Source organism: Phocoena phocoena, chromosome 6 (assembly GCF_963924675.1).
Source record: "Phocoena phocoena chromosome 6, mPhoPho1.1, whole genome shotgun sequence".
Lineage (NCBI taxonomy): Eukaryota > Metazoa > Chordata > Mammalia > Artiodactyla > Phocoenidae > Phocoena > Phocoena phocoena.
In genome coordinates this window covers 111,189,148-111,213,473 of record NC_089224.1, presented here as the reverse complement: position 1 = coordinate 111,213,473, position 24,326 = coordinate 111,189,148, and the positions used below count along the sequence as shown (strand labels likewise).

Genomic DNA, 24,326 nt, shown 5'->3' with positions numbered 1-24,326 from the left:
GTGGACAGGGCATGTAGGGAGAGCATCTTGACTATCACCGGCCCCGTGGCCTGGGCCAAGCGCAAGGTCCACGGCCATGCTTAAGCCCTGCATATGCTTTATCCTGGAGGATGGGGTCCTTTTACTTACATTCTGCAAAGGAAGGGGACTGAGCAATGTCTCAAGGTCACGGGGCTCCGCGGTGGCCGAGGTGGGACAAGAAGCCAGGGTGTCAGGCTTGGACACAAGTCAGGAACTGTGCCCCTCACCCAGAGGGAAAGGCGGCTGGCGCCCCAGCCGTGCGCCACTCCCCAGAGGCTCGGGTGCCACCGAGGCGTGTGGGCGAGCCCAGGGAACAGTTTAGCAGCTGACAGATTTTTTTGAACCTGTCTGCCAAGTTGCTAGCTGAAGTCTCATCCTCAGCCCCACCAACCTCAGCTGGGGCTGGGGCATCTGCGGGTGGGAGGCTGGAGGCGGGGGGCTGGGCAAGGACTCGGAACACGGCCTTCCCCGGGGACCCTGGCAGGGCGCTTAGGGGAAGGCGGGGCAGCACAGCTCCGTCTTACAGAACAGGACTTAGGCAGGAGCAACGGTGGGGGGAAGTCAACCCGCAGAGGAGCTAGCCCCACCTCCGCCCTGGATGACGCTTCTAGAACTTCAGGGGGAAACTCTTTGGGCCTGGTCGCCGACCCATGAGATCATGGAGTTGGGATCCCGGAGACTGTCCCTGACCCCGTGTGTGACCTTGGGTGGGGCCTTGCCCTGCCTGTGCCTCGGTTTCCCCATTCATGAAACGACTGAGCTCTGACTCTCACCTCCCCAAGTCCAAGTTCCTCGGTCGCCCACACCAGTTCGATGAAAGGATGCTGAGACAGATCCCCATGCCCTCATCCCAGGGAGAAAGCCAGGGTGCCGGGGGAATTCTCCTTAACAAGTTATTTCCTATTTATTGGTAAGAAAAGTTGCAGCGGGGATAAATTATTAACAAATCGGAAACGGAGATTCTGTTGGGAGCCGATTCTAATGCTAGCTGCGCTGAGGTCTCTAACTCTCTCCTCCCTCCCTCCCTCTGCTCCTCCCCCCGCCCCGCCCCCCTTCTCCTTCTGCGGTTTCACTGATCCCTGTCCCGCCTCTAACTCCTCCCAACCCGATCCCCCAGGCCTCTCTCCCTTCTCTTTTTCTGGTTTCTTTCTGAGCAAAAGCCCTGGACAGCAGCAAGGTCACCCTTCCCTGCTCGTGAATCAGCAGAAACCGACCCTCATGTTATTTTGGGGCAGGAGCTGCAGCTGGCCAGGGAGGCTCCTCTTGTAATTTTCTGGTTTTGTTTCTCCTTGGAGCCATTTCTTCCCAGCCTGGCCGTTACTCAGGCAGGGGAAGGTGTCTTCCCAGGGCTCATCCATCCTGGCAATGACTCTCCAGAAGCCACAGTGATGTCTTCCCCACCCCCACCCCAGACCCTGATCCCGAGCCAGCCACCGTGGGCATCTCCTGGTCCAAGGTCTGCCTTGGACCCAGAGTCACCGGCCACCTCCTGAGCCTGGCCTGGCCAGGCTGTAACTTAGGAAACGCACTTCAGTTCTGCAGCTGCTTGGAGCAGCCCTCCACTCTGCTCCAGGCCCCCTTTCATTTCACCCCTGCCCACATTTACCTCCTTCCGGAACCTTCCGAGACTGAGACTGGACTCTGGGACAGCAGGGGCCGGGTCTGGCTCATCCTTGCCACCCCGCACTCCCAGCAGTGATTTGCACAAAGTGGCATTTGATAAGTATTTCCAAACTCGGTGAGGATCCTTGACAGTTGGATCTAAGGATGGTATCTATTGAGCAGTTATTCAACATGCCCTTTTCTTTTCTTTCTTTCTTTTTTTTTTTTTTTTAATATTTTGGCTCCACCGCGAGTCATGCGGGATCTTCTTTCCCCAACCAGGGATCGAAGCCGTGCCCCCTGCAGTGGAAGCGCAGAGTCCTAACCACTGAACTCCAGGGAAGTCCCAATGCGCCCTTCCTAACGTGCCTCACTGGATCCCATTGCTCTGATGCGACTCAGAGAGGGTAAGCGACCCTCCCGGCATCACCCAGGGAGGACTGTGCGGTTATTTAGGGGAGTGGAAAGCAGCCGGCCCAGGTGTTGTTCTAGCAGCGGGGCAGGGACCCACTTCCTCAGTCCTCCTCGCCCTGACTCTTGATTTCCCCGACAGACCCAGCCAGCCAGCCTTTCTGACCACCTGAGGCATAGGGCTGCCCCGGAGGACGAGCTGTCCAGGAGACAGACAAGGACGCAACGCCAAACACTGCTTCCACCGCTGAAGACCCAGAGAGGCTGTCCATCAGCTGAACAGCCAGAGAGGGTGGGGTGAGGTCTTGCCAAGGCTCTGGCTAGACAAGGGTTAATCTCTCCAGGAACTCAAAATTGTATTCCTTAAAAAAAAAAAAAAAAAAAGAAAAAAAGGAAATATTTCACTCCGTCCTGGGCATATGCAGATTCTTGCCACAGCCAGATTTTTAGGAATGTTTGGGGTGGGAAATTCTATCCCAGCTGAAGAGTGCCTGGGTTGATCCCTGTAGGACCACCCCCCCACCACGGGCACCTGCTGCACCCCAGCCCCTCACTGGGTACCACATAACTGATCAGATCCACGTGGGCATCTCTCTCAGACAAGGGATGGCAGCTCTTCATTTGCATACCTTCCACGACCGGGAGCTCATTACTATAAAAAGCAGATAGGCCAATCTGGACTGCTGGCTCCTTAGAAAGTTTGGTGATGTATTTGGACTCACACTCTGCATATTGCCCCCTTTCTTCTACGTGTTTGTCCTCTTTTCTCTGGTTATGCTGTAAACATTTTCTAATTGATTAGAAAAAGGAGAGTGAGAGGCCGGATTAGCCCAAGCCCTCCTCTTCCCCCCCGTGCCAGGAGCTCAAACGCTTCCCCACCAGGGCCAGCGGGAAGGCTCAGCGTTCCTCCTCGCCCCGCCTCGCACGCAGACTCCACCTGTTCATCCAAGGACCCGCCTGCTTGGCAGCTGCCCTGGCCTCTCTCCATCCTCCCTGCCTGCCCACCCCACTCCCCATCCGAGGCTCGCCACCCAAACAGCTCAGCGCTTTCGTGGAACACATTTAGAAAAAAAGTAAATAAAAGTAAATAGGGAGAGACAGAAGGACAAAAGAAAGAAGGAAAGAGAGAAAGAGAGAGAAATCGGGGCAGGGTGGGGGGAAGGGCGCAGAGAGGAAGAAAAGCTGCATTCAGAGAAGCTGGGTAAAGTGCATTATTGATTGAGGACTTAGAAAATGCTTAGAGAGTAGGAAAAGCGCCCTGCTCTTTAAAAGCTTGTACAAAGCAGAAGCTAGACACAGGCAGCCTTCCCAAAGAGGGCCTGCTCTGCTGACATGAATATTTTATCACGGAGGAAAAAAGCGACTTGGAGGATGCAGTACTGGGGGCGGGGGGCGGGGAGTCAGGGGGACGAGCAGCCCCCTTGGAGGGGCCTGGCTGGAGTACTCAGGGGAGCCACCTTCCCCAGACCCCCGGGGCCTTTGCAGAGCCCCTCTCCTCCTCTCTGAGAGCTGCCCTTGGCTTTCTTGCTGAAGAGCCATGGGGCCTCGGTGGGTCCTGAAAGAGCCCCAAGGCTGGTGGGACCACCGGCTGAAAGGGGTGGGTCCAAGAGGGTTGAGGTTGAAGATCCATCCCGGCAGCCCCCTCCCCTGACAGTTGTCCTGTCCACCCCCTGCCACCAGCAACCCCTCCGGCCTCCCCGCCCCGACCTGCCACCAGGCACACTCTAGAAAGCAGCCGTGTGCTTCAGCACCCCCGATCGGCACCCCAGAGCACCCTCTTCGGATAAATTCCAAACCCAAGCTGGTCCTGGCTCTGCCCACCTCGCCCACCTATCTCGCTTCTCATCTTGCCTTGCTTCCGTTTTTCTTTTTTAAACTTCCCTACTGAGTATTTTTCTTAGCACCAGACATTGAGATCGTGATTTTTCGTGTGAAATTTCCTTTTCTCTATCCATGACGATCCTAATAATTATTTTCAAAGTGGAGAAGCCAAGGCACCGATAGGTTAGAAAACCTATTCAATGGCACTTTTCTGAGCAAAGGGCAGAACTGGTGTTAGAAGCTCCACGATATATACTCTATAAAGAGCCCGCTACGCTACCCTGCCTCTGCCCGTAGGCTCATTCTTTGGTTTAGGGAAGATGAAATGAACTTTTGTGCCACGGAGTCTACAAAACGTATACAAAATTCTTACAAATCATTGTGTGATCCCATTGAGGTCAATTTCCACCTTGTTTTGGACCCTGGAATCTCTCTTCCTATCTTGATGCCCATCCCCCATCCCACCTGGTGGCTTCGCCACCTCTGTCTGGAGCGCCTCTCCTCCACCCCTTTGCAGGTGTCTGCTAACCCTCCCTTCCTCGGAGAACACCCTGGCCAACACCTCCCTCCCCGAGATGGGCACTTGATCGGTTTTCCTTAGCGACTTCTTCTGTTAATTACTGTGTGGTCCCCTCCCCACTGTGTGCCCTGTGAAGACAGGAGTGGGGCCTGTCACACGCAAGATGCTTAATTAAGGTTTGCAGAGCGACTCCCCCTCCCGGGCGGGTCCCCTCTCCAGGTCCTCCGCATTGAAAAGGAGGTGTCAGGAGTGGATGCAGCACCTGGACGGATGGGACCTGACTGTGCCAATGGCCACAAGCTGAGACTTTCTAGGGCTTCTTCTTGCTGGTCTCTGAGGCGTAAGAAGCGGTCGGGTAGAGGAAAGAGAAAGAAGTGTCTGGGCCTGCCCCACCCCCGGGCACAACTGGACAGGTGCATCGCTCTACTGATGAAGGCCTTGGTGGTGGTGAGAGAGGCAAGCCTGAGCTGGTAAGGTTTCATTTATTTATTCCTTCACTTATTCAACAACTATCTCTAATGTGCAAAATGGCCCCGAAGAAACAGCCATCAAACCTGGCTGCCCATCCACATCCTTGGGAAGAAGAAAGAGATGAAAGTATCTCTGGGCACTAAGACCAGAAGTTCTGCTCCAGGTTGAAAGTGAACCAAGCCACCAAACAACCAACCACTCAAAACCCCCTGCAGTGACTCAGATGCCTGGCCAGGTAGGGGCCCCTGCTACAGTTGGTCCAAAGAAGGACACCTGTACAGTGATGTCAGCCCAGCTCTCACCATCATCCCTGCTTTATAGCTGAGGGGACTGAGGCCCCCAGAGGCCAGGCACTGACTCAAGGTCATACCTGCAGTAACCTTTGACCCCTTATGGGAGCATTGACCACCGTGCTGTGACCACCAGAGTACGGCACGGATGACAAGCCTGGAGGGGAACTGGCTGGGAAGGTCAGGAAGGCTTCCTGGAGGAGGTGGGGTTTCAGAAGGACAGGCCCACAAGGGTGGGTGGGCTGGATATGGACAGGTGGAGGGAGATTTGACCGGGCTGCGGGGAGGGTGCGCTATGTAGCGGGATCAAGAGAAGGGCCAGACCAGACGTGCAAAAGCCACAGGTAGAGAGGAGTTAATGTGCTTGGATGGACCAGGAGCCTGGTGGGCAGCAGGAGATAAGGTGGAAGGGGAGGCCTGGAGCCAGCCGGCAGCCTTGACATTTAGCAGCTGCGGGGAAAGCCCTGACTCTGGCTGGGCAGCCTCCTTTCAGAAAGAGAGGTTAAGAACCTGGGAACAAAGGGTAAGGTGGCGGCCAGCACCCTTCAGGTCCCAGGAAGCCAGAGCAAGGATGGGGTGCCTGCAGCTCAGATGGAAGGAAAGACTCTGAGAGCAGTCTCTCTCCTCCTCTAGTCTTTGAATTCAAAAAGCGAGATGCTTAAGATGAAAAGACAAGATGCTTACAGCTGGAAGGGACCCAGTGCCGTCCTGGGCAAGACTGAAATGTTGGTTCTCAAACTTGGTTTCATCCTGGGACCACCCGGCTTGAATAAATCCTCGGCCCAGGCCCACCCTAGAGACTCTGCAGTAGCAGGTGGGGCTGCAGCCCCGGCAGGTTGGGGGGGATGTTAAGAGCTCCCAGGTGGATCCACGGTGAGGCTCAACTGAGGACACTCAGGGGGGATGGGGACCCGGACAGAACCAAGAGTCTGCATAGCTCCCTGTCCCCTGCCTTCACTCCTCTGGAGTCCCAGCGGACCATCTGGGTTTGGGGCCTTCAGAAAGGCTGTCTCAAGGTTTAGGAGACCCGGGGGCAAAGGAGGAGAGAGCCCCCAAATCTGCACCCCTATTCCTGCTGTGGAGACACCCCTTAGAGTGGTTCTCACGTTGACTCACCTAGGGGAACCCCGGACCAACCACGTCAGACCCTCAGGGGTAGGTCCCTTCCCAGGCATTGGCTGGTTACAGCTCCCCAGGAGACTCTGACGTGCAGCCAAGGTCAAGGCCACAGCCCGGAGGACCCTTCGATGGGACAATTCTCCATCTTGGAGTGGCATCTGGCTCCCGGTCTTGCTTTCCTTCCGCTCCCCATTCCCATGCCTCTCCTCCAGGCTGAGAGGCAGCCAGACCCTTGGGGAACCCACGGGTGGGAGGGGGGGAGCTGCCGGGTGCAAGCAGGCCCAGTGGAAGGCAGATGCCTGGCTCCCCGCCCCCACTTCCCTCCACCCTCTATTTTTAGGTCCATTATTGTCCATTCTTGGGTGTATTTTTTCCCCACTCCTTCCCCAGAAAAACAGATCGGATTCCTCCAGGCAAAGCCATCTCGCCTTCCCTGGAGCTGGTGCGTGGGAGCCCACACACTGCCAAATAGACAGGAAATAAGTGAATTATCAAATAATCGGATTAGGAGACTCCATCATGTCTCAAGGGGTAGAGGGGGTGGGCAAAACGCTGCCGTCACTCCTCCCCAGCCCTCCTTGCTCAGGCTGCCGAGGAGTGCTGGGGGAGGAGGGGCAGACAGGGACAGTACACTCCCCCAGCAAAACGGCCACACATACGTGCACGCACGCACACACGCACATACACACACAACAACCACCTCAATCCAACCGTGAGATAGAGATTCAGAGCGCCTCAGGTCAGCTAAACAGCCTGGTTAGGAGCTAGGCACTGGGTCCAGGGAGCCTGGAGTGGAGGTGCCAGGCTCCTCTACTTGGAAGCTGTGTGACTTTGAGCAAGTGGCTTAACCTCTCTGAACCTCAGGTTCCTCATATTGAAAATGGGTATAAATATAGGATCTGTCGTTAAGTGTTCTGGGTGGGTTCAACGAGCAACTTCGGGTCAAGTGTTTGGTATGCAGTAGACACTCAATAAATATGAGCTTTTGCTGGTCTGAAGAGGCGGTGGAAGATGTGGAATCAAGAAAAGCCTCAGGCAACAGGATCAGTCAGTTACAAGAAGACAAATGGTGACTTTCCTGAGCTTAAGGGCCCCCAGAGGGAGCATAGGGGCCCACAGGGGCCCACATGTGGACTCAGGGTGGTCTGGGAAGCCTTGTGAGTGTTTGCAACCGTGTGTGTGTGTGTGTGTGTGTGTGTGTGTGTGTGTGTGCATGCGCACGTGCATGCACACACATTGCTCCAGGAAGAGCGCCATGGATTCTCAAAGGGGCTGAGACCCCGCCAGAGAAGGAGGCACTGCTCTGGGGTTTTGCAGCTGAGCTGAGGTTGGTGTCCTGCCTCTGCCCATCCCCTCCGGGTCCTCCAGTGCCTGGGAGGTTATTGCTCTCTCCATGCCTCTCCCTCTTCCTCCCTCTAAGTCTGAAAGTCCCAAAAGCCAGAAGCAAGATCTAGGAATGCAGTGGGGTCTGGAGGGTGAATACATAGACCCCCTCTGGTGAAGGCAGGAAGTTTACATCCCAAAGCAGGGACGAGACCCAAGGGCACCCAGCCCCTGGCAGCCAGTCCAGCGTGGAGCCTGATCCCCAGAAGCCCAGACCCAGCAAGACGCCAGCCTCGGAGCGGTTGGCAAGGGGTTTTAGATGGTGCCTGGGGTGGGAACAGGGCATGCTCTTTGGCCCACTGGCTTCTCCTCCGGCTGTCACCTGCCTTTGCTGTCTCTTGATTCCGCAGAAGGAAGGGACAGTTCGGGAACCTGCAGTCTCCCACATGGGCACCATGCCCTTTCTGTGGGCTCAGGCGGGGGCGTGCTGCTGTAGCTGACGAGGCTCTGGGGTTACCTGCAGGCTCCATCTCTCATTGTCCTCCTTTTCATCTTTTGCCCAAAAACGGACTTCTGCTACGACCGAGGGGAAATGCCCTGGTTGTGTTTCATTTCCTTTTATTTCCCTGGTTGACACTTGGAGTCAAGTGGACAAATGATTCAGGCAACAGGAGGGAGCTGGAATGCAGGACCGAGGGGGTCCAAACTGTCCCAAAGCCCCCAGGACAAACTGCGCTGGGGGAGAAGAATGCCAGGTCCTTGCAGACGGGCCCAGGACACTTTAATAGGAAGGGCAGCTCTAGAAAGCCCCAGGTGTAGATCTGGAGGGATCCACAAATGTGGATTTAATTCCTTCCTACCAACGAGGCCCTGAGGATCTCAGGTCCCCAAGGACAGTGATCCCGACTTTTGACAAGGCAGGATGGGACAGTGGTCAAGGCCCCGGAGACAGATCCTGGCTTTGTCACTGCTGTGCAAACTTGGGTAAGTCTCTCCACCTCTCTGAGCCTCCCTCCCTTCATTTGCGGTATACCCGTCCCGGTGCTGCGGAGAAAACACAAACGCTATGCACAGAAAGTGCATGAGCAGGGTACCCGGCCCACAGGGAGGCCTCAGGAAATGGCAGCCGAAACCCACGAGATGGGGCGGGTGGGAGAAACACCAGCGTGTGGTGAAGCACACGAGAGTGTATCCCCGGCTCTTGCTTCCTGAAGCTCCCAGCTGCGGGCCGGGGCTGGACCACATGCACCCCAGCCCGACATCGGAGGGTAATCGCCGAGGCTGACTTTTCTGCCCCCCATCCTGCCTCACCCCTGGCCTTGCCCACCTCCCACAAACATCCCCTTCCTGTCCACCTTTCACAGTGCTGCCACAGCAAGGAGAACCACAGCTTGCGGACGGGCCAGGGCAGGGGCCTTAGGATCCCCAGGGCCTGCAAGAGCCAGCTCTGAGCAGGGCTGGGTCACCAGGGGCTACACACAGGTGTGAGAGCTCACCTGAGCAGGCCAGAGAGCAAACTTTAACCTTACGGCCATGCCTACCCTGAAGGTGTAGCTCCACCGCGCGCTGGGAGGCATTCCAGGTCCCCCACCGAATGCCACCACATGTGGTCAAATCCAGGAGGTGACTGGATGTACGGGGACCTGGTGTGGAGGGCCTCATGTCCCCAGGGCTCCAGTCCATGGCTTACGGTTGAACCTCCCGGGTCTGCTGCTCCCTCACTGGGGCCCGAGGAAGTCAGTCCATCCCGTCGGGCCTCAGTTTCCCCAACTGAGGAAATGGGGCAGAAGTTGGACTCTATTAGTGGTTTCGTATTGTGTTCACAGGAGCCCTAGGATTTCCGGGGGTGGGGGCTCAGGGGTCCGGGGCAGGGGCAGAGGGTGCCAGCAGCCAGGTTCCAGGCACCCACCTTCCCTTGAGTAGTTAGTTCCACTGTGATGTGCTTAAGAGATATCGGGGTTCCTCTGGTTTAGATAATCTCTAAGACCCCTTCCCAACTGCACCATCTACTTGAGATGAGGGATAATTATCACCAGCATTTCTTTATCGCCTACTTGTGTAGCAAAGATGGAGACACAGAATCTGGTGCCCTGGTGAGCAGGGGAGGCGAGGAGGTGAAGTGGAGGCAGGAGATATTTGGAGACCAGAGAGGTCACAGGTCATGACATCCCCTCCCCAGATACCCTTCTCTGGGAATCACAGTTAACATCCCAGCTTAAAGGATAAGTTAGGAAAAAAGGAGCAAAAGAGGGAGGAAAGGACGGAGGTGGGAGAGAAAGGGAGGGAGGAGGGGTGAGCATTTGGACTTCCTCCCTCCTCGGGAGGTTGAGTGACTAGGGTCTGAGTTTGGGCCTGGACTTTGCCACTCAGTATTAGACTCTCAGTTTTCTCATCTGTAAAATGGGGACAATAAGATAAAGGTTGTTTCCACCATGAGCGATATTTGGGAGCGTTAGATGAAATACTGCACATAGACAGCTCAGTGCCTCAGTGGAATAGATCTGAGAGTCCAGAAATAAACCCATACGTCTATGGCCAACTGATTTTCAACAAGGGTGTCAAGACCGTTCCATGGGGAAAGAATAGTCTTTTCAACATGTAGTGTTGGGAAAAGCGTATATCCACATGTAAAAGACTGAAGTTGGATGCTTGTCTGACATCATATACAAAAATTAACTCAAAATGGATCAAAAATCTAACTATAAGAGGGAAAACTATTAAAGTCTTAGAAGAAAACATAGGGGTAAGCACTCGTGGGCTTGAATTTAGCAATGATTTCTTAGATATGACTCCAAAAGCACAAGGAAAAAAGAGATGAATTAGACTTCACTAAAATAAAAAAAGAAATTGTGCCTAAAAGGACACAATCAAGAGAATGAAAGATTATCTGTAGAATGGGGGAAATATTTGCAAATCATATATCTGATAAGGATTTAGTATCCAGAATATATAAAAAACATGTACTACTCAACAACAAAAAGACAAGCCAATGAAAAAATGGGCAAAAGACTTGAATATATATTTCTCCCAAGAAGATATATAAATGGTCAATAAGCACATAATATCCAGCATCATTAGTCATTAGGGACATGAAAATCAAAATCCTAATGAGATACCACTTCACACCAACCAGGTTAGCCATTATAGTAAAAAACAAAGACGGAAAATGACAAACGTTGGCAAGGACCTGGAGAAACTGGAACCCTTGTACAGAGCTGGTAGGAATGTGATATGGTGCAGCTGCCCTGGAAAACCGTTCGGCAGCTCCTTAAAAACTTAAATCTAAAATTACCATATGGGGGCTCCCCTGGTGGCACAGTGGTTAAGAATCCGCCTGCCGATGCAGGGGACACGGGTTCGAGCCCTGGTCCCGGAAGGTCCCACATGCTGCGGAGCAGCTAAGCCCGTGCGCCACAACTACTGAGCCTGTGCTCTAGAGCCCACGAGCCACAACTACTGAGCCCACGTGCCACAACTACCGAAGCCCGTGCGCCTAGAGCCCGTGCTCCGCAACAAAGAGAAGCCAACGCGATGAGAAGCCTGCACGCTGCAACGAAGAGTGGCCCCGTCTCGCTGCAACTGGAGAGAAAGCCCGCGCGCAGCAACGAAGACCCGACGCAGCCAAAGATAAACAGACACATAAATAAATTTATTTAAAAAATAAATAAACAAAAAATAAAATTACCATATGACCCAGCAATTCCACTCCTAGGTATAGACCCAAGAGGAATGAAAACATATGTCCACTCAAAACCTTGTACATAAATGTTCCTAACAATATTATTCATAATAGCCCCAAAGTGGAAACAACCCAAATGCGAATGGATAAACAAAACGTGGTAGCGCATATGGTGGAATATTATTCGGCCATAAAAAGGAATGAAGTACTGGTACGAGCTACAACGTGGATGAAGCTCGAGCACGTTATGCTGAGTGCAGGAAGCCAGATACAAAAAGTCACACCCTGCACGATTCCGTTTATATGAAATGTCTGGAATAGGCAAATGTGAGAGACAGAAGGCAGACTAGTGGTTGCCAGGGGCTGGGGGAAGGAGGAACGGGGAGTGGCTGCTGAGGGAGACGGGGTTTCCCGTCTGGTTACACAACATCATGAATGTGCTAAATGCTCAACTTAAAAATGGTTCAAAAGGCAAATTTTATGTCATATGTTTTACCCCAACTTTAAAAAATTGAATGGTTAATTTCATGTTACGTGACTATCTCCTCAATTCTTTTAATTAAAAAATATTTTTAAATGCCTTCGCCACAAGAAAAACCTTTTAACTGTGCGTGGTGATGGATATTAACTCAACCTGCAGTGGTAATCCTTCCACAGTTAGTACCTACATCAAATCATGTTGTACAGTACGCCTAAAACTAATACAGTCTTCTATGTCAATTATACCTCCGTGAAAAATTTGTAAAAGAATTTAGGAGCAGAAACCAAGGGGAAACGATGTGATGTACCGTTATGTTTTTAGCCCTCAGCTTTGTTTTTCTTTGTTTTGATTTTCCTTTAATAGACTACTATAATGAAGGGATTTAAACTTGAAAAAAAGCCTCGTGCTGTGCTGAGCCCTGGATATGCACTTGGAACCCTTCTGTCTGCACTGGAGCCCCTCATTTTGTCTGTTTGAGACCAAGACTGAACCCCAGCATAGATTTTTACCAAACTCCGAGAATGTATCTACAGTCACGCAGGGATGCTGGGCGAAGCGGTTAAGCTAGCCAAACCCCATCGTTGCACAGTTGGGGAAACTGAGGCTAAGGAGCTGTCCCAGCAGCGAGGAGACTCTGTCGGGGCCCGGCACTGCCCCGCTCGCATCCTGCACTCATGTTACTCTGACACGCCACGCCCCCCCCACCAGCGCCAGCAGTTGGTGTGTGCTTGGGGAATTAGAAACACGTTTGCATAGATTTAAGCAAATACGCTGTGATGAAAAACAAATCAGAACCTGCGAACCAAAGCTGAACAGACCCATGTATCATCTGCATTTCCCACTTTCCCCATCGCTCCGGTCCCTCCAGGTAGGAGCTGAGCATCCTCGTGGGCCAAGTGGGCCCTGGCCAGGTCTGAGGCAGGAAAGCCTGGGTCCTGGGCTGTGGGACAGGAACAGAGCTTTGCAGCCTGGACCCCGTTACTGGGGCAGTGAGGGTGAGGGAACCTGCTTCTCTGAGCCTGCCAAGCTCTGTTCGGCCCTGTGGCTCAGGAATCCCATGCCCTGTGGGCTCCCTCAGGTCTCTGCATGCCCACTGCTCTGCCCCTCATGTCACACGGACCCCTACCTGCATCTCTGCAATTGCGATTCTTTCTGCTTCATCATCACTCTTCTGAATCCTCCAACCCTTCAAGGTCATAGACCAACACAGACCAACCCGGTGCCCTGCCTTCCCCCCCCGAACTCCCACAGCATATGCTGACTATACCCCACCTTACACACTTGGCTAACAGGCTCCTCTTCTGTTATTTTCTACTTTTACTCCTTTTGTCTCTCATGCTAAATTCTAGGATGGGGGGAAAAAGTCCCTTTTGGGAAACATTCATTTTGTGCCAGGCACCCAGGTGAGGGCTCTACACGCTTTGTCTCATCTCATCCGTACGACCTTCCTTTGAGATTGTGTTTAGCATCATCCCAATTTTCAGATGAGAAAACCGAGGCTCAGAGCACGAGGGACTTATCCAAAGTCCCACAACCCAGAAGGGGTGGGATGAGCATGGGCCCCCGTTTGCCCCATCCCAAACCTCAAGTTCTCACCCACAGCTGGAGTGGCCTGCCTGTCCATCCACCCCCTGCCTCGTCACACGTGGGACTTAACAAGGCAGCTTGTGTTATACATGCATTAAGGGAGAAAAATGAAAATATATGAAAAATCAGGGCCAGGGAATGTGGAGAGGGAAGAGGCAGATGAGCCTGGGGAAAAGTTCTAGAACCTCTAAGTCTCTGACACTCTTTGGAAAGACGTGTCCTCCGGGCCATTGCCCTTCCCCCTGGCACTCCAGAGGCCCTGCCCCCTACCCTCCATGGAGTGTCTGGACCCAAACTCATTCCCTTAAGAAGAGTAAGAGGCCAGGATCTCAGTCGTGTGAGCCCGGCCCTCGGAGGCAGTGCTGCTCCCATCCTGTCACTCGTCTGCTCCCCAGGAAGGAGACTGTACCAAGCAACAAGATGTCATGCACGGAACTATTCTTGTCCCAGGCTGGGCCCTGCCTCGGGCATTTCAAGAGACTGAGTGGCTTTCACTAAGGGCTGGGGGAAGCTCAGGTTCCAAAACCACTTCCTGCTTAAGGACAGAACTGTGCAGACCTCCTGGTGTCAACTGATTGAAAATCCTACAGAACAGGGACTCAAATGGAGATAAGTAGAGGCCTTTGGTGCCTCCTCTGTCCTGATTGAAACCCATTTATTCCTGTAAGAGTCAGCCCCAATCTCTCCTCCTCCGAGAAGCCTTCCTGGATCACACTGTCCCTCCACCCACCCATCCATTGGTTCAGTAAATAAATGCCTTCTGAGAATTAACTGAGCCAAGAGGGAGGGATGCAAAGATGAACAAGGCAGCCCTGCCTCTGGGGAGCTCACAGTCCAAGGGGGAGGCAAACATCAGGAGTAGAATAATGAGCATGGATTGACCGTTGACTCTAGGCACTGTGCTCATGACAGTTCCAAATGCGTATTCCATCAATAGTCCCATTTAAGGAAATGAGACTCAGAGAGGTTAAGCTTCACGCCAAAGGTCACACAGCAGGGGATTCCAACCTCTACCTCTCTGCCTCTAGAGCCTGAACAGTAGGCCACGTCTGTAAGCCCAACGACACAGATGTGACCAGATGGGGCCTTCTAATCCACCTGGGCTAGGGAGTCAAGGACGGCCTCCTGGGGGAGGTGGGTCCAACCTGAACCTCAAAAACTGAGGTAATCTAGGTAAACACGAAAGCCTCGGAAATGAAGGAAGCAAAGAAGGCGGAGGAGGCAGCACGGGCCAAGGCAAGGAGGCAGGAAACCCTGTGGTGAGGAGCTAGAGCATATGGTGCGGGGGGGATTTGCAGGAGTTATTGCACTGTCCCATCACAGCTGTACCTGGCATGAGGTCAGCCCCGGAAACGGGACGGGAGGGCTGTGACGGGGAGAGGAGGGAGGGGTGGGGAAGGGTGTTCCCCAGGCTGTCCTCTGTGGGTTTGGGGGCAGAACACAGAGGGGAAAGAAGACCCGAGCCAGTGGGCTGGTGAGCTCAGTGCTGCTGGATGGAAACGTTTCGTGAACATCAAGGTCTGGCAGGAGGCGCGGCATCTGTGACCTTGATTCTGCACGTGGTGTTCGGTGTCATGGTGGGGAGGGGCTTGAGGCCCCCGGGACCCACCTGTCCTCTGCAGTCATCAGCCCAGCAGACCCCATGGGGTAGGGATGGGGCCCTTTGCTCTGCGTCTGGGTATACGGAGGCGCAGAGAAGGCAAAGCAGGTTCTGAGGAAGACGTGTGCTCTAAGATGCGCCTTCATGACCATCTCTGGGTTTTCCTGTGCACCAAGACCCAGGCGCCTCTGTGTGCTCGAGTCTCCTTAGATGAAACATTTCATGTTCAGCTATTTCACCATGGAAAAAGCAAGATGCTCAAGACTGGATCAACGACACTATCAAAGCCTCACCCTAGAAGAGAACTTGCACTCTTTAAGCGCTTTCAGATATTCTGAAAGGCACTTCCTTCTCCCAGGAAGTCGTGGGGTGGGGGGGGGGGGCAAGGCAGCCATGTCCCATTACGTGGGGAAACTGAGGCTCAGAAAATTGAAAGACTTGCCCCAGATCACCCAGCCCACAAGCAGCAAAGCTGGGACGCAAGCTCCGGTCTTCAGATTCCAGGCCTGTGGCTCTTGTCGGGATAGCACACCACTTTTCTGGAACCTTCTGCCAGGTCTCCCACATTCAGGAATCTGAGCTCCCAGCTTCACCCCTCACCCCTGGGACCTCCACCCCTCCTGCTCTCTGCTTTCCTCCTTCAGCAGTGGCGACACCTCCTTACCCTGCAAAGGTCCCGTGGCAACTACAGGCCTCCTGTCTGCCCATCATCAATAATAAGTATCACCCATCACTGACAGATCACGTAGAGCAGCGTTCCTCAGAGCATTCCCCGAGTGCATCCGAATTACCTGGACTTCTCATTAAAATGCAGCTTCTGGCTCAGCGGGTCTGGGGCGGGGCCCAGGGGTCTGCATTTCTAACAAGGTGAGTCCAGGGACTACACTTTGGGCAGCAGTGTGTAGCTAGCTGTAGGATCATTCTAAACACCACCTGCCTGGTCTATGCCCCCCACCCTCTTTTCTCACCGTCTCTCTCCTGAGGCTCAAGGCATGGGGACAGGGTTTCCCCCTTCCTTTCACGGAAGTGCAGGCAGCTGGCCGGCGACCGCTCTTTCGAAGCTCTGCGGGGCTGCTCCCCTAACCCAACAGTGCCCTCCCCATCCCAAAGGGGTCCTGCTAGGGGCTGAGAAGCCCTTGCGGGCGCTGCCTTTCCCTCCTTCTCAGAAGGCTGGCCCTCTCCAACCAGGCCCTGGGAGTCAGGGGTGGGAGGCCGCCCGCCTTCTCCCGCAGCCCTCATTGAAATTTCGCCCTTGCCCAAGAATCCTTGGTTGAGAGCTCAGCCCTATTAATTCTCATTGTGCATTTGGAGCCAATAGGTTTCTTGTTCATTTATCTTGGTCTTCCTCCCCACTCGCCTTCCTCCCCAGGCTGGAATTTACAATTCAGTTCTCAGGTGGCCTTGCGGAACTACACAAGTCCGGGGGGGGGGGGGGGGGGGCGGGGGGGGAGAGGGTCTGCACACTGAAGTCTGAAAGGGGCCGTCGTTCCGTGGCCCCTCTTGCAACCTCAGGGTGCCCCAGGGCTCATGCTCCGTTTGGGTGGATGTTAGGACAGGCCCAGCACTCGCCGCAGGAGGGGTGCCAGGAAACAGGGACCCACTGGGCTATTGTAAGGCTAAGGGGGCAGAGGTCCACCTGGGTACCACTAGGGCGCCCCCTAGTGGCGCCACCGGCCATGGCTAGAGGAGTGAACGCTTCCTGAGCCCACGTCCACCACCTGCTGCCCTGAGACCAGGAATACAGGGCGTGGTGTCCCCAAGGCTGGAGAGAGGCAAAGAGACAAAGGCCCGGACACAACCAAGGACATAATAGCCACAATGGTAAGCAAATAACAGCTACCACACATTGAGTACCTACTACGTGCCAGGACACCCATGGCCGGGCTGCGTCTTTCCACTGGCACTGTGACTTGCCTACACCATCATCTCTGCTTCACCGAAGCTCAGAGAGGGCAGGCTGGGCCGTCGGGTGCATAAGCATGGGTCCTGGCCACGTACAAGTTCCCAGCCTGCCCTCTAGACCGAGTGACCTTGGCGGGATTTAGCCAACGCTTTCTAATCCCTACAATGGGATTAGAAGAGTCCCCACCTCAGAGCATCCTAGAGATGATTTAATGAGACATGCACAGAACCTGCTTAGGGAAGCTGCAATAAACAGCGGGGTGGGGTGGGGGTTTGAGTCCATCTGGATGTGACCCCCTCCTCCCTGCAGAAGCCAGCCTAGGCAGCCTCCCCATCCTCATTGGTTGCACATCTGTAATCAAGGGCAGAGCCGGATGGCAGCCCATCATGAAATATTTAAGTCCATCAGACAGGTGTCAGGACACCGAAGGAGATGCTGTTCCTCCCCTGCCCCCTCCCCACAGGTCTTCCCAGGAGAGGACAGGAAGGGCATGAATGCTCCTTGCACAGCTCAAGGACCCATGCCGGGTGGCATCAGGACTGTGGCGGGGTGACCACTCCACCCCGGCAGCTGCACTGGGTTCTCTGTGTGTGAGAGTGGGGGCAGGGCGGAGGCCCGGGGCCAAGGGCCTCCTGAGCCAGCTTTGGCCAGGAGAGGGCCTCAGACTTGCATTTGATGGTCATCTCCAGCCCTCAAGCCTTGACCAGAAGCTGGTCCAGTGATTTATGATTTAGGCACCCCGCCCCACGGCCCCGCCCCCAGCACATTAAGACGATTAATATTCAAAAGAAGAAATACAGTCAAGACTCTGAATACAAGAGGCAGCGGTTGACTCTGCTCAGGGAGTGTGTGGAGAAGTCCTTACATGAGCTGGGGTGGGCAGCCAGCTTCAGATGTGGACTCAGAGCTGGGCTCCCCCGGTGCTGTCCTTGGCCCTGACCTTCAGGGGCCAGCCCCCTTGCCTGTCCCTGAGCCAGCAAAGCCCTGGGGTCCTCAGTGCAGTGGGACTCTCCAGTCCCTGGCTCCTGGCCCTTTGCTGCTTTCTCCTCCCTCCCTCTCTCTCTCCCCAGCTAGCTCCCCCCCAGCCCAGCCACCACCCACAGCGACAGCCTCCTGACTGCTGACCATCCAAGTGGGAACCTACCTTCCCGGGCTGACTGCTCTAGGATACGACCCAAGCGCCCCACGGGACTGAGGCCCCCTCAGGAGCCGAGTGGGGACACCGGCTCAGTCCAGCCATAAGCCCAGAGACCTGGAGCCTCCCCGCAGGACACGTGAAGGCAGCAGCCACCCGAGGATGACACTGAGCCCTTCCTGTGGCTCCTGCAGCCTGGCTGCCCTGTCCAGCCTCCCGCCCGACCCGGGGCTCTGCCCGGTGGGAAGGTGTCTCTCGGGAGGTAGATTAGCTCAGTGGCTCTGGAGCCAGACACTCAAATCATAGCTGCATCACTTCCTGGGCTGTGGCTCTGGACCTCAGTTTCTCCATCTGTACAATGGGAATGACAATAGCTAACACCTAGGGGCACTTGCTCTGTGCCAGACCCTAGTCTGAGCATTTTAGGGTGCATTAGCTCACTTATTCCTTACAACGACTTGAGTGTGTGCTATTAGCGTACACACTTTACAGGTGACGGAGTAGTGGCCCAGAGATGCCACTGGTCCAGAGCTCACCCCCTGAGACTCCTACTTTGTACGACACAGGATCAGCCCAGCTCAGCTGAGTGGAGGACTCCGTGGAACGACTCGTATTGAGCTCGTAGCCTCCACACTCAGGGGCTTTTGCACAAACGACCCCCGCTATTACTATCGTTGTTGTTAATGTTACTTGAGTACTGATGTCCTCCGTGGCTCTAAGACTCCAACTTCCTCTAACTAGGGACTCAGGTGACAACGCCTGAAAGCCTGCCTCCCCCCTGACTTACCCAGCGACTGTGGTCACTGCACATAGGGGTGGAATCAGAAATGGCACCAGCCACACCACCCGCCCTGCTCTGACCCCTTCCGTCCTCCCTTACGAATCCCCTCTGCGCTGCCATCAAACCTTCCCCTGCAAGGCGCCACCTCGGTGCTCGGCGTTCCCTCGCTCGGCAAATCTGTTTGCCGGATTGGATTGGGTGGAATAGGAGGTGGTGCCACAAAGGGACAAACCGAGGGAGGTCAGAGTGCAACGCTGCAAATAGTACTCTGCTGGCTCGCCCAGATGCTGACTTCCTACCAGAGAGGCGGGGCTTATCTGCAAGGCTGGGGAACTGACTGGTACGGTGGTTTTCCCAAGAGGAGAGGATCTAGTGATCACCTGGCCAAGAATTTCCCCACCCCAAAGAACCATGTCACGTGACCCCAGCATCCTCGGGGCCGCCTTTGCTTTGGCACGTTTCCAAGGTGGGTCAGAGACCTGATCCCAAACCTACATGCAGGAGAGTCAACCTTGCGTCTTGGTCCTCCTGCTCTGCTCACCCACCCCCAGGGTCCGGCCCAGACCCCCACCCACTTGGCCTGAGCGAACAGAACGGCGGGGTGGGGCTGACTTACGTGGGAGCAGAATCTCTCAGGGGGGTCTCCGCACGTGATGCCGGAGGGCTCTACCTTCACCTTGACATAGTCCTTCAGGCGCATCACCTTGGGCTGGCAGGCATAGAACTCCCAGGTGGGGCCTTCATCCGTGGTCACCCAGGATTTGCAGATGTCGTAGTCCCCAGAGGCCAGCGGGAGGCAGTGCAGGAAAAGGGCCAGCAGGTGCAGCATGGCGGCGCAGTCCCCAGGGGCGAGGCCCAGAGAGGGACCGGAGAGGTGGCGACTGGGTCAGGAGGGCCTCGCCACCTCAGCATGGAAAAGCCACATCTACCAGGCGACGGAAGCCGGACGTCCCAGGGACTCTGCCAGGTTGCAAACAGCGAGGAACTTGTTTTTTCCAAGAGGCCGATGTGGAAAACTCAGAGCCAGCGTTTCTCAGACTGCTGATGGGCAGATCGAGAAGTTGCCCACAACTTGGCGTCCTCCTAACCTTGGCATCACACCTCTCCCAGAGGGGAATCTGATCAAATCAGGCAGACTCTCAAATTGTGACGGTGGATGGAAATGGGATAGGGAGAAAATCCGCAGGGATCTGGCGTGAGGCCGGATCAGATTGCTTTTAATTTTGGTCCTTCCAATCAACCCAGGTCTTTAAAGGGCCCTGAACGTGTGATGTGCGCTCAGCACAAGTGCAAAACAAGCCTCCGGCCTGCGTTGTAAAGATAAAGTAAAATCAGGAGGTGTACCTGTTTGCTGCAAACACGTTCCCTCTATGGGATTGGACTTGGCATTTTGGACCAATAAAAGAGATTTCTTTTCATATGGGCTTGAAGTGACAACAATAGTGCAGCTGGACTGGAGCATAAAAAAAGCGACTGAGGTGTTAACTGGGGAGCAACTTATTTGGCTCGTCTTTGGTGGGGACAGGCGCTAATGGGAACCAGCTGACCTTGGCTGGTAGCCATGGGCAACTTATTAGGAAGTTTCTGAGACTTCAGCTCCCAATCCATCCAGGTACCCGGGGTCTGGCATGTCTTTCATTGTAAGAAGGGAGGAGAGAGAGCTCGTTAGCAACAACACCTGCAACGAATTAAATAGAGAAAGAGGGGGGAGAGTAAAGATGTATAAGAACAAAAGCTCTCTGGCAAAATGTGCAAAAAATGAGGCTGCATTATCAGCAAGGTGTCCCGAGGAAACTGGGTTATTTTTGTTAATATAGGAGATGCACATTTGGGGATGGGGCACATTATTTAAAAGGTGATGCGCTTTCTCCATATTTATGGGGGTGTTGGGGTCAGCAGAAGTGCCCCTGTTTGGGGTCAGTGACTTTCTAAAGCAGCCCCAGGAGCCGAGACTGACAAGTCAAAACGTCAAAACCGTGGATGAGGCTGTAATTACAGGTGCCGATGAGGCTGTGAGGACAGGTTCAGATTAAGAATGGTCCACGCGTGGGCCGACAATTACGAACTGGGTGCCAGTAGATATATCTCCAAAATTCTGAAATGGTGAATTTAGTTTTTAACTGTAAGAAACTAGGGATGTTGAAGACTTGGACGGAAGTGACAGTGATTTGTCATATTCGCTTTTTCCAATCAAGGCCAAAATTTTGCAATCATCCCTTAGAGGGTATGTTTAGAAACAGGTCACCATTATGATTATTGCTTTACTATTTTAAGCTACCGGTAATTATTTAAAAGCCCTAAATAGACATAACTAAGATGAATGTTACATTGCGAAAAGCACGACTCCAGTAGTGCGGGGTGTTCCAGGACACCTGATATATCACCAGGAGAATTTGGTCCCCAGTGTGGGATCTGGCCAAAAAATGCTAGCCAATAGGGCAAAGGTTACTGCAATGAGCCACAGCAGAAGCGCGTCTGTTATTAATTCTGGTTATTATGTCTACAATCATTGCATGTAAATTCCCAAACTGCTGACTCTTCAGCCATTGTACCTAGAAGGTCCACTACGTTTCCATGAACCTCCATTCTCCAGACACAAACGCACTCCTGCCAAAAATGACAAACCGGAGTGGGGGGACATTGTCCAAATGGGGGGCTGGCCTCTCCGCACCTCCCCAGGAGAAGTCCCCAGCCTCTGCCCCAAAGCTCCAGGCTGGGGGCATCATAAATCTGCATTAAGGCAGCCCCTGCCCCTCTCTCTGGCTGAAGGGCTCTTGATGCAGATGAACGAGCCGAGGGGGACACATTTTCACATCTCACCTCTGGCTGTTTAAAGAGAAACAGTGTTACAGAGCCTGTCCGGCCTTGAATGTGCTCCTTGCTACAAAACTCTCAGAAAGAACCCGCCTGGAGACTATTTTTACAACCTGAGAAAATGTAGTAAAAATAAGATAGCGCGGCCGGCAAAGGTTTGGATGCCTCTGTCTGAGCTTCGCGCTGCCCAGAAAACAGCACATTCCTCACTCATTCTTCCAGCCGCGGGCTCCTAACTGTTCACTCCCAGGTAGGGCGCCCGACTGCGGCTCGCAGGGTGCGCCCGGACACGGGCTTCCTTCGTCTGCAGGACCAGAGTGCTGCCTCCGGCCTGGACCGCACTGGACGCAGGCGGGCGTGGGGAGGCAGTGAGGCCCAGAGGCCAGGAGGCCCGCGAGATCGAAGGGGCAGCGCGCCTCGCAAGCCTATTCATTGCTTTGCAGTTCTGCAGGCTTAAATGCCATGCATTCCCTGGAAAATGGGGTGGGGGAGCCAACAACATCAAAATCTGCGGTGGGGGGGTGGGGGGGTAATAGATGTGTTTACAACTAGTCAATCAGTTGGGCGTTGCTGGCATCGTAAGGGAATTGTGAGCTCAGCTTGAGAATGTTACAGTCAGTTTTTGCCAAACAGAAAAAAAGGGAGGGGGAGAGATGCAAGAGTCTTCGGAACAGCGAGGAGGGAAGCACGGAGTGAGAAGCCAGTGTGGGAAATTTCAGAGCAAGAGGTTGTATCCCGGTGGATAGTTTACTCCTTGGAAAATAAATCTTCACCTGATATTATTAAGAAACTACAGCTCCCAGAAACAAATAGAATCAATGCGCTTTATTTTCTTTTAAGAGTCCTCAGGAACCGAGGGGGGCTGAAAGCCAGGTTATTAAAACCCGAAAATTAGATTTTACCAGGATTTCTGAACTCAGATTTTTCTGTCTTATTGAATTAGCGCCTCTCGAGCTGGCTGGGCTGGAAGCAGGCTCCTCCCGGAGTTGCCGGCTGCGCCCTCGCCTCGTGGGAAACTTGCCTTGGTGGACGCGGAGCCCCTGGGGGGGGGGGTGGTCCCTGGAGAGGGGGCGCTGGGGGCTTCTCCCAGGACCCAGCCCACCCCCAAGTTTCTTCTCCTTTCCCAGCGGAGACAGTCGAGGGGGGTGATATCTGCCTTCAGGGAGGGTGCTGGGAGCCAGGAAGGAAAGGGGAGCCCGCTCCCGGTCGCGATCACCTTCCAGTCCCACCCCATCCTCCCAACCCTAAACCTCCCTCACCCCGCGCCGGTCCAGTAGGGGCCCCGCTCAACGCGGCCGCACGAGTGAGCATCCCATTTCCGGCGGCCCCGGTGCCCCCAGCCCCGGTATGGGAGCCTTCTTGGGCTCCCGGGCGCCCCCCACGCCCTCTCAGCGCCCAGACAGCCCCGAAGAGTTGAGCGCGGGGGGTGGGGCGCGAGGAGGAGGCCTCGGCTGGGCGGCTGGGGCCGGGGGGAGGGCGGGGGTGTGGAGATGGGGGTCAGCTCCCAGCCTTGGACGCCAAGGGTTCGGAGTCCGTGCTTCGGGTGGGCTGCATCGCACGGGGACGCGCCTGGCAATCCCGCAGTTGCTTTTTGTCTTCCCGAAGTTGAGTGCAAGCCACAGGAGCAATTAATAATCACGCCTTTCAAAAAGGCCCGGCGGGCACCGAGGGTGCACCCACACCTGGCACCGCCTCCCTTACTTAGAAGACGCCAGCAAAGCGCCGGGGAATTCGTTGCACCCTTTTCTCCAGCGCTGCCGCCCCCAGCCCAGGCGGACAACTTACTTCGGAGCCCGCGGACGCCGCGAGTCCACGGTCCTCTTCCCGCCTTCCCGCGGCCTCTGCTCCCACCATCTGCGTGCCACCCAGCTGGAGGTTCGACTCCACGCTGTCCCCAAGCCGGTCCAGGCACATAACCCTCCCCATTAGCCCACCCCTCCAGGGCACGGAAAGAAGTTTCTAGCCGCCGCTGGAAGACAGAGTTTCTCTGTGCAACTCACACATACCCAGTTTTCAGAGAGGGGAAGGGGATGGGAGGAATTGGGGTGGCGATTAAATTGGGGTAGGGGAATGGCGCGCGAGAAGGGTTCATTTCCTTTTCACAAACACATCCAGGCATTCTGGTAACATTCATCCCCGCCACTCACTCTCACAAACGATGGAAAAAGACCCTGGTGGGAAAAAGCCAGCCAGGAAGACAAGCTACTCCTTTAAGATGCTGCTACAAATGCACACTCACACACCCCTCTCCAAGCGACTCCAGTCCTCCGCTAGTAACGGCCGCCACCAAATAACTTTTGCATCCGAGCCTTTGCTGGGCCGCCTTAAGTGGCTCCTGGGCCGCGGGAAAGCCTGCATGGTCACCGAAGCCCTTTAAAAATGAAACCAGCCTGGCAAAGCTGCAGCATCTCTCCCCCCACCCCGCCCCCCCCGCTCGCCTCCCGGGCTCTCCCCTCCAGCCTTACCCCGGCTCGGAGCGGCTTCCCGGAGCGGAGACCCGGGAGGCCGAGGACCGCCACCCTCGGCGCTCCGCCTCCCCCGTCTGGCTGGCGCTGGGTGGGGCGAGGGCCGAGGGCTGCGAGCCGGTTCTGTTTCCCCGCGCTGCTCCCGCTGCCGCTGTGGCCGCCGCCGCCGCGGCCGTCAGATCGGGGCTGGGGAGCCCTCCGGCCGCCGGGGGGGCCGCCCGCAGCCGTCCCGGAGACGCGGGCCGGGGGAGGGGCCCGCCCCAGCCGCCCGCATCGCCCGCCCCGGCCGAGCGGGAGGTCGCC

The 24,326-nt window shown here is 54.9% G+C and overlaps 1 protein-coding gene across 1 annotated transcript in view; it reads right to left on the bottom strand.

The window, feature by feature from the left end:
- The window catches only part of NTNG2 (netrin G2), a 67,983-nt gene extending 48,410 nt beyond the window's left edge, over positions 1–19,573 (bottom strand). Inside the window, exon 1 of the mRNA XM_065879025.1 lies at positions 19,361–19,573. Within this exon, the coding sequence (XP_065735097.1) occupies positions 19,361–19,573 (213 nt within the window). The remainder of the gene's footprint in view (positions 1–19,360) is intronic.
- Positions 19,574–24,326: the final 4,753 nt, after the last annotated feature.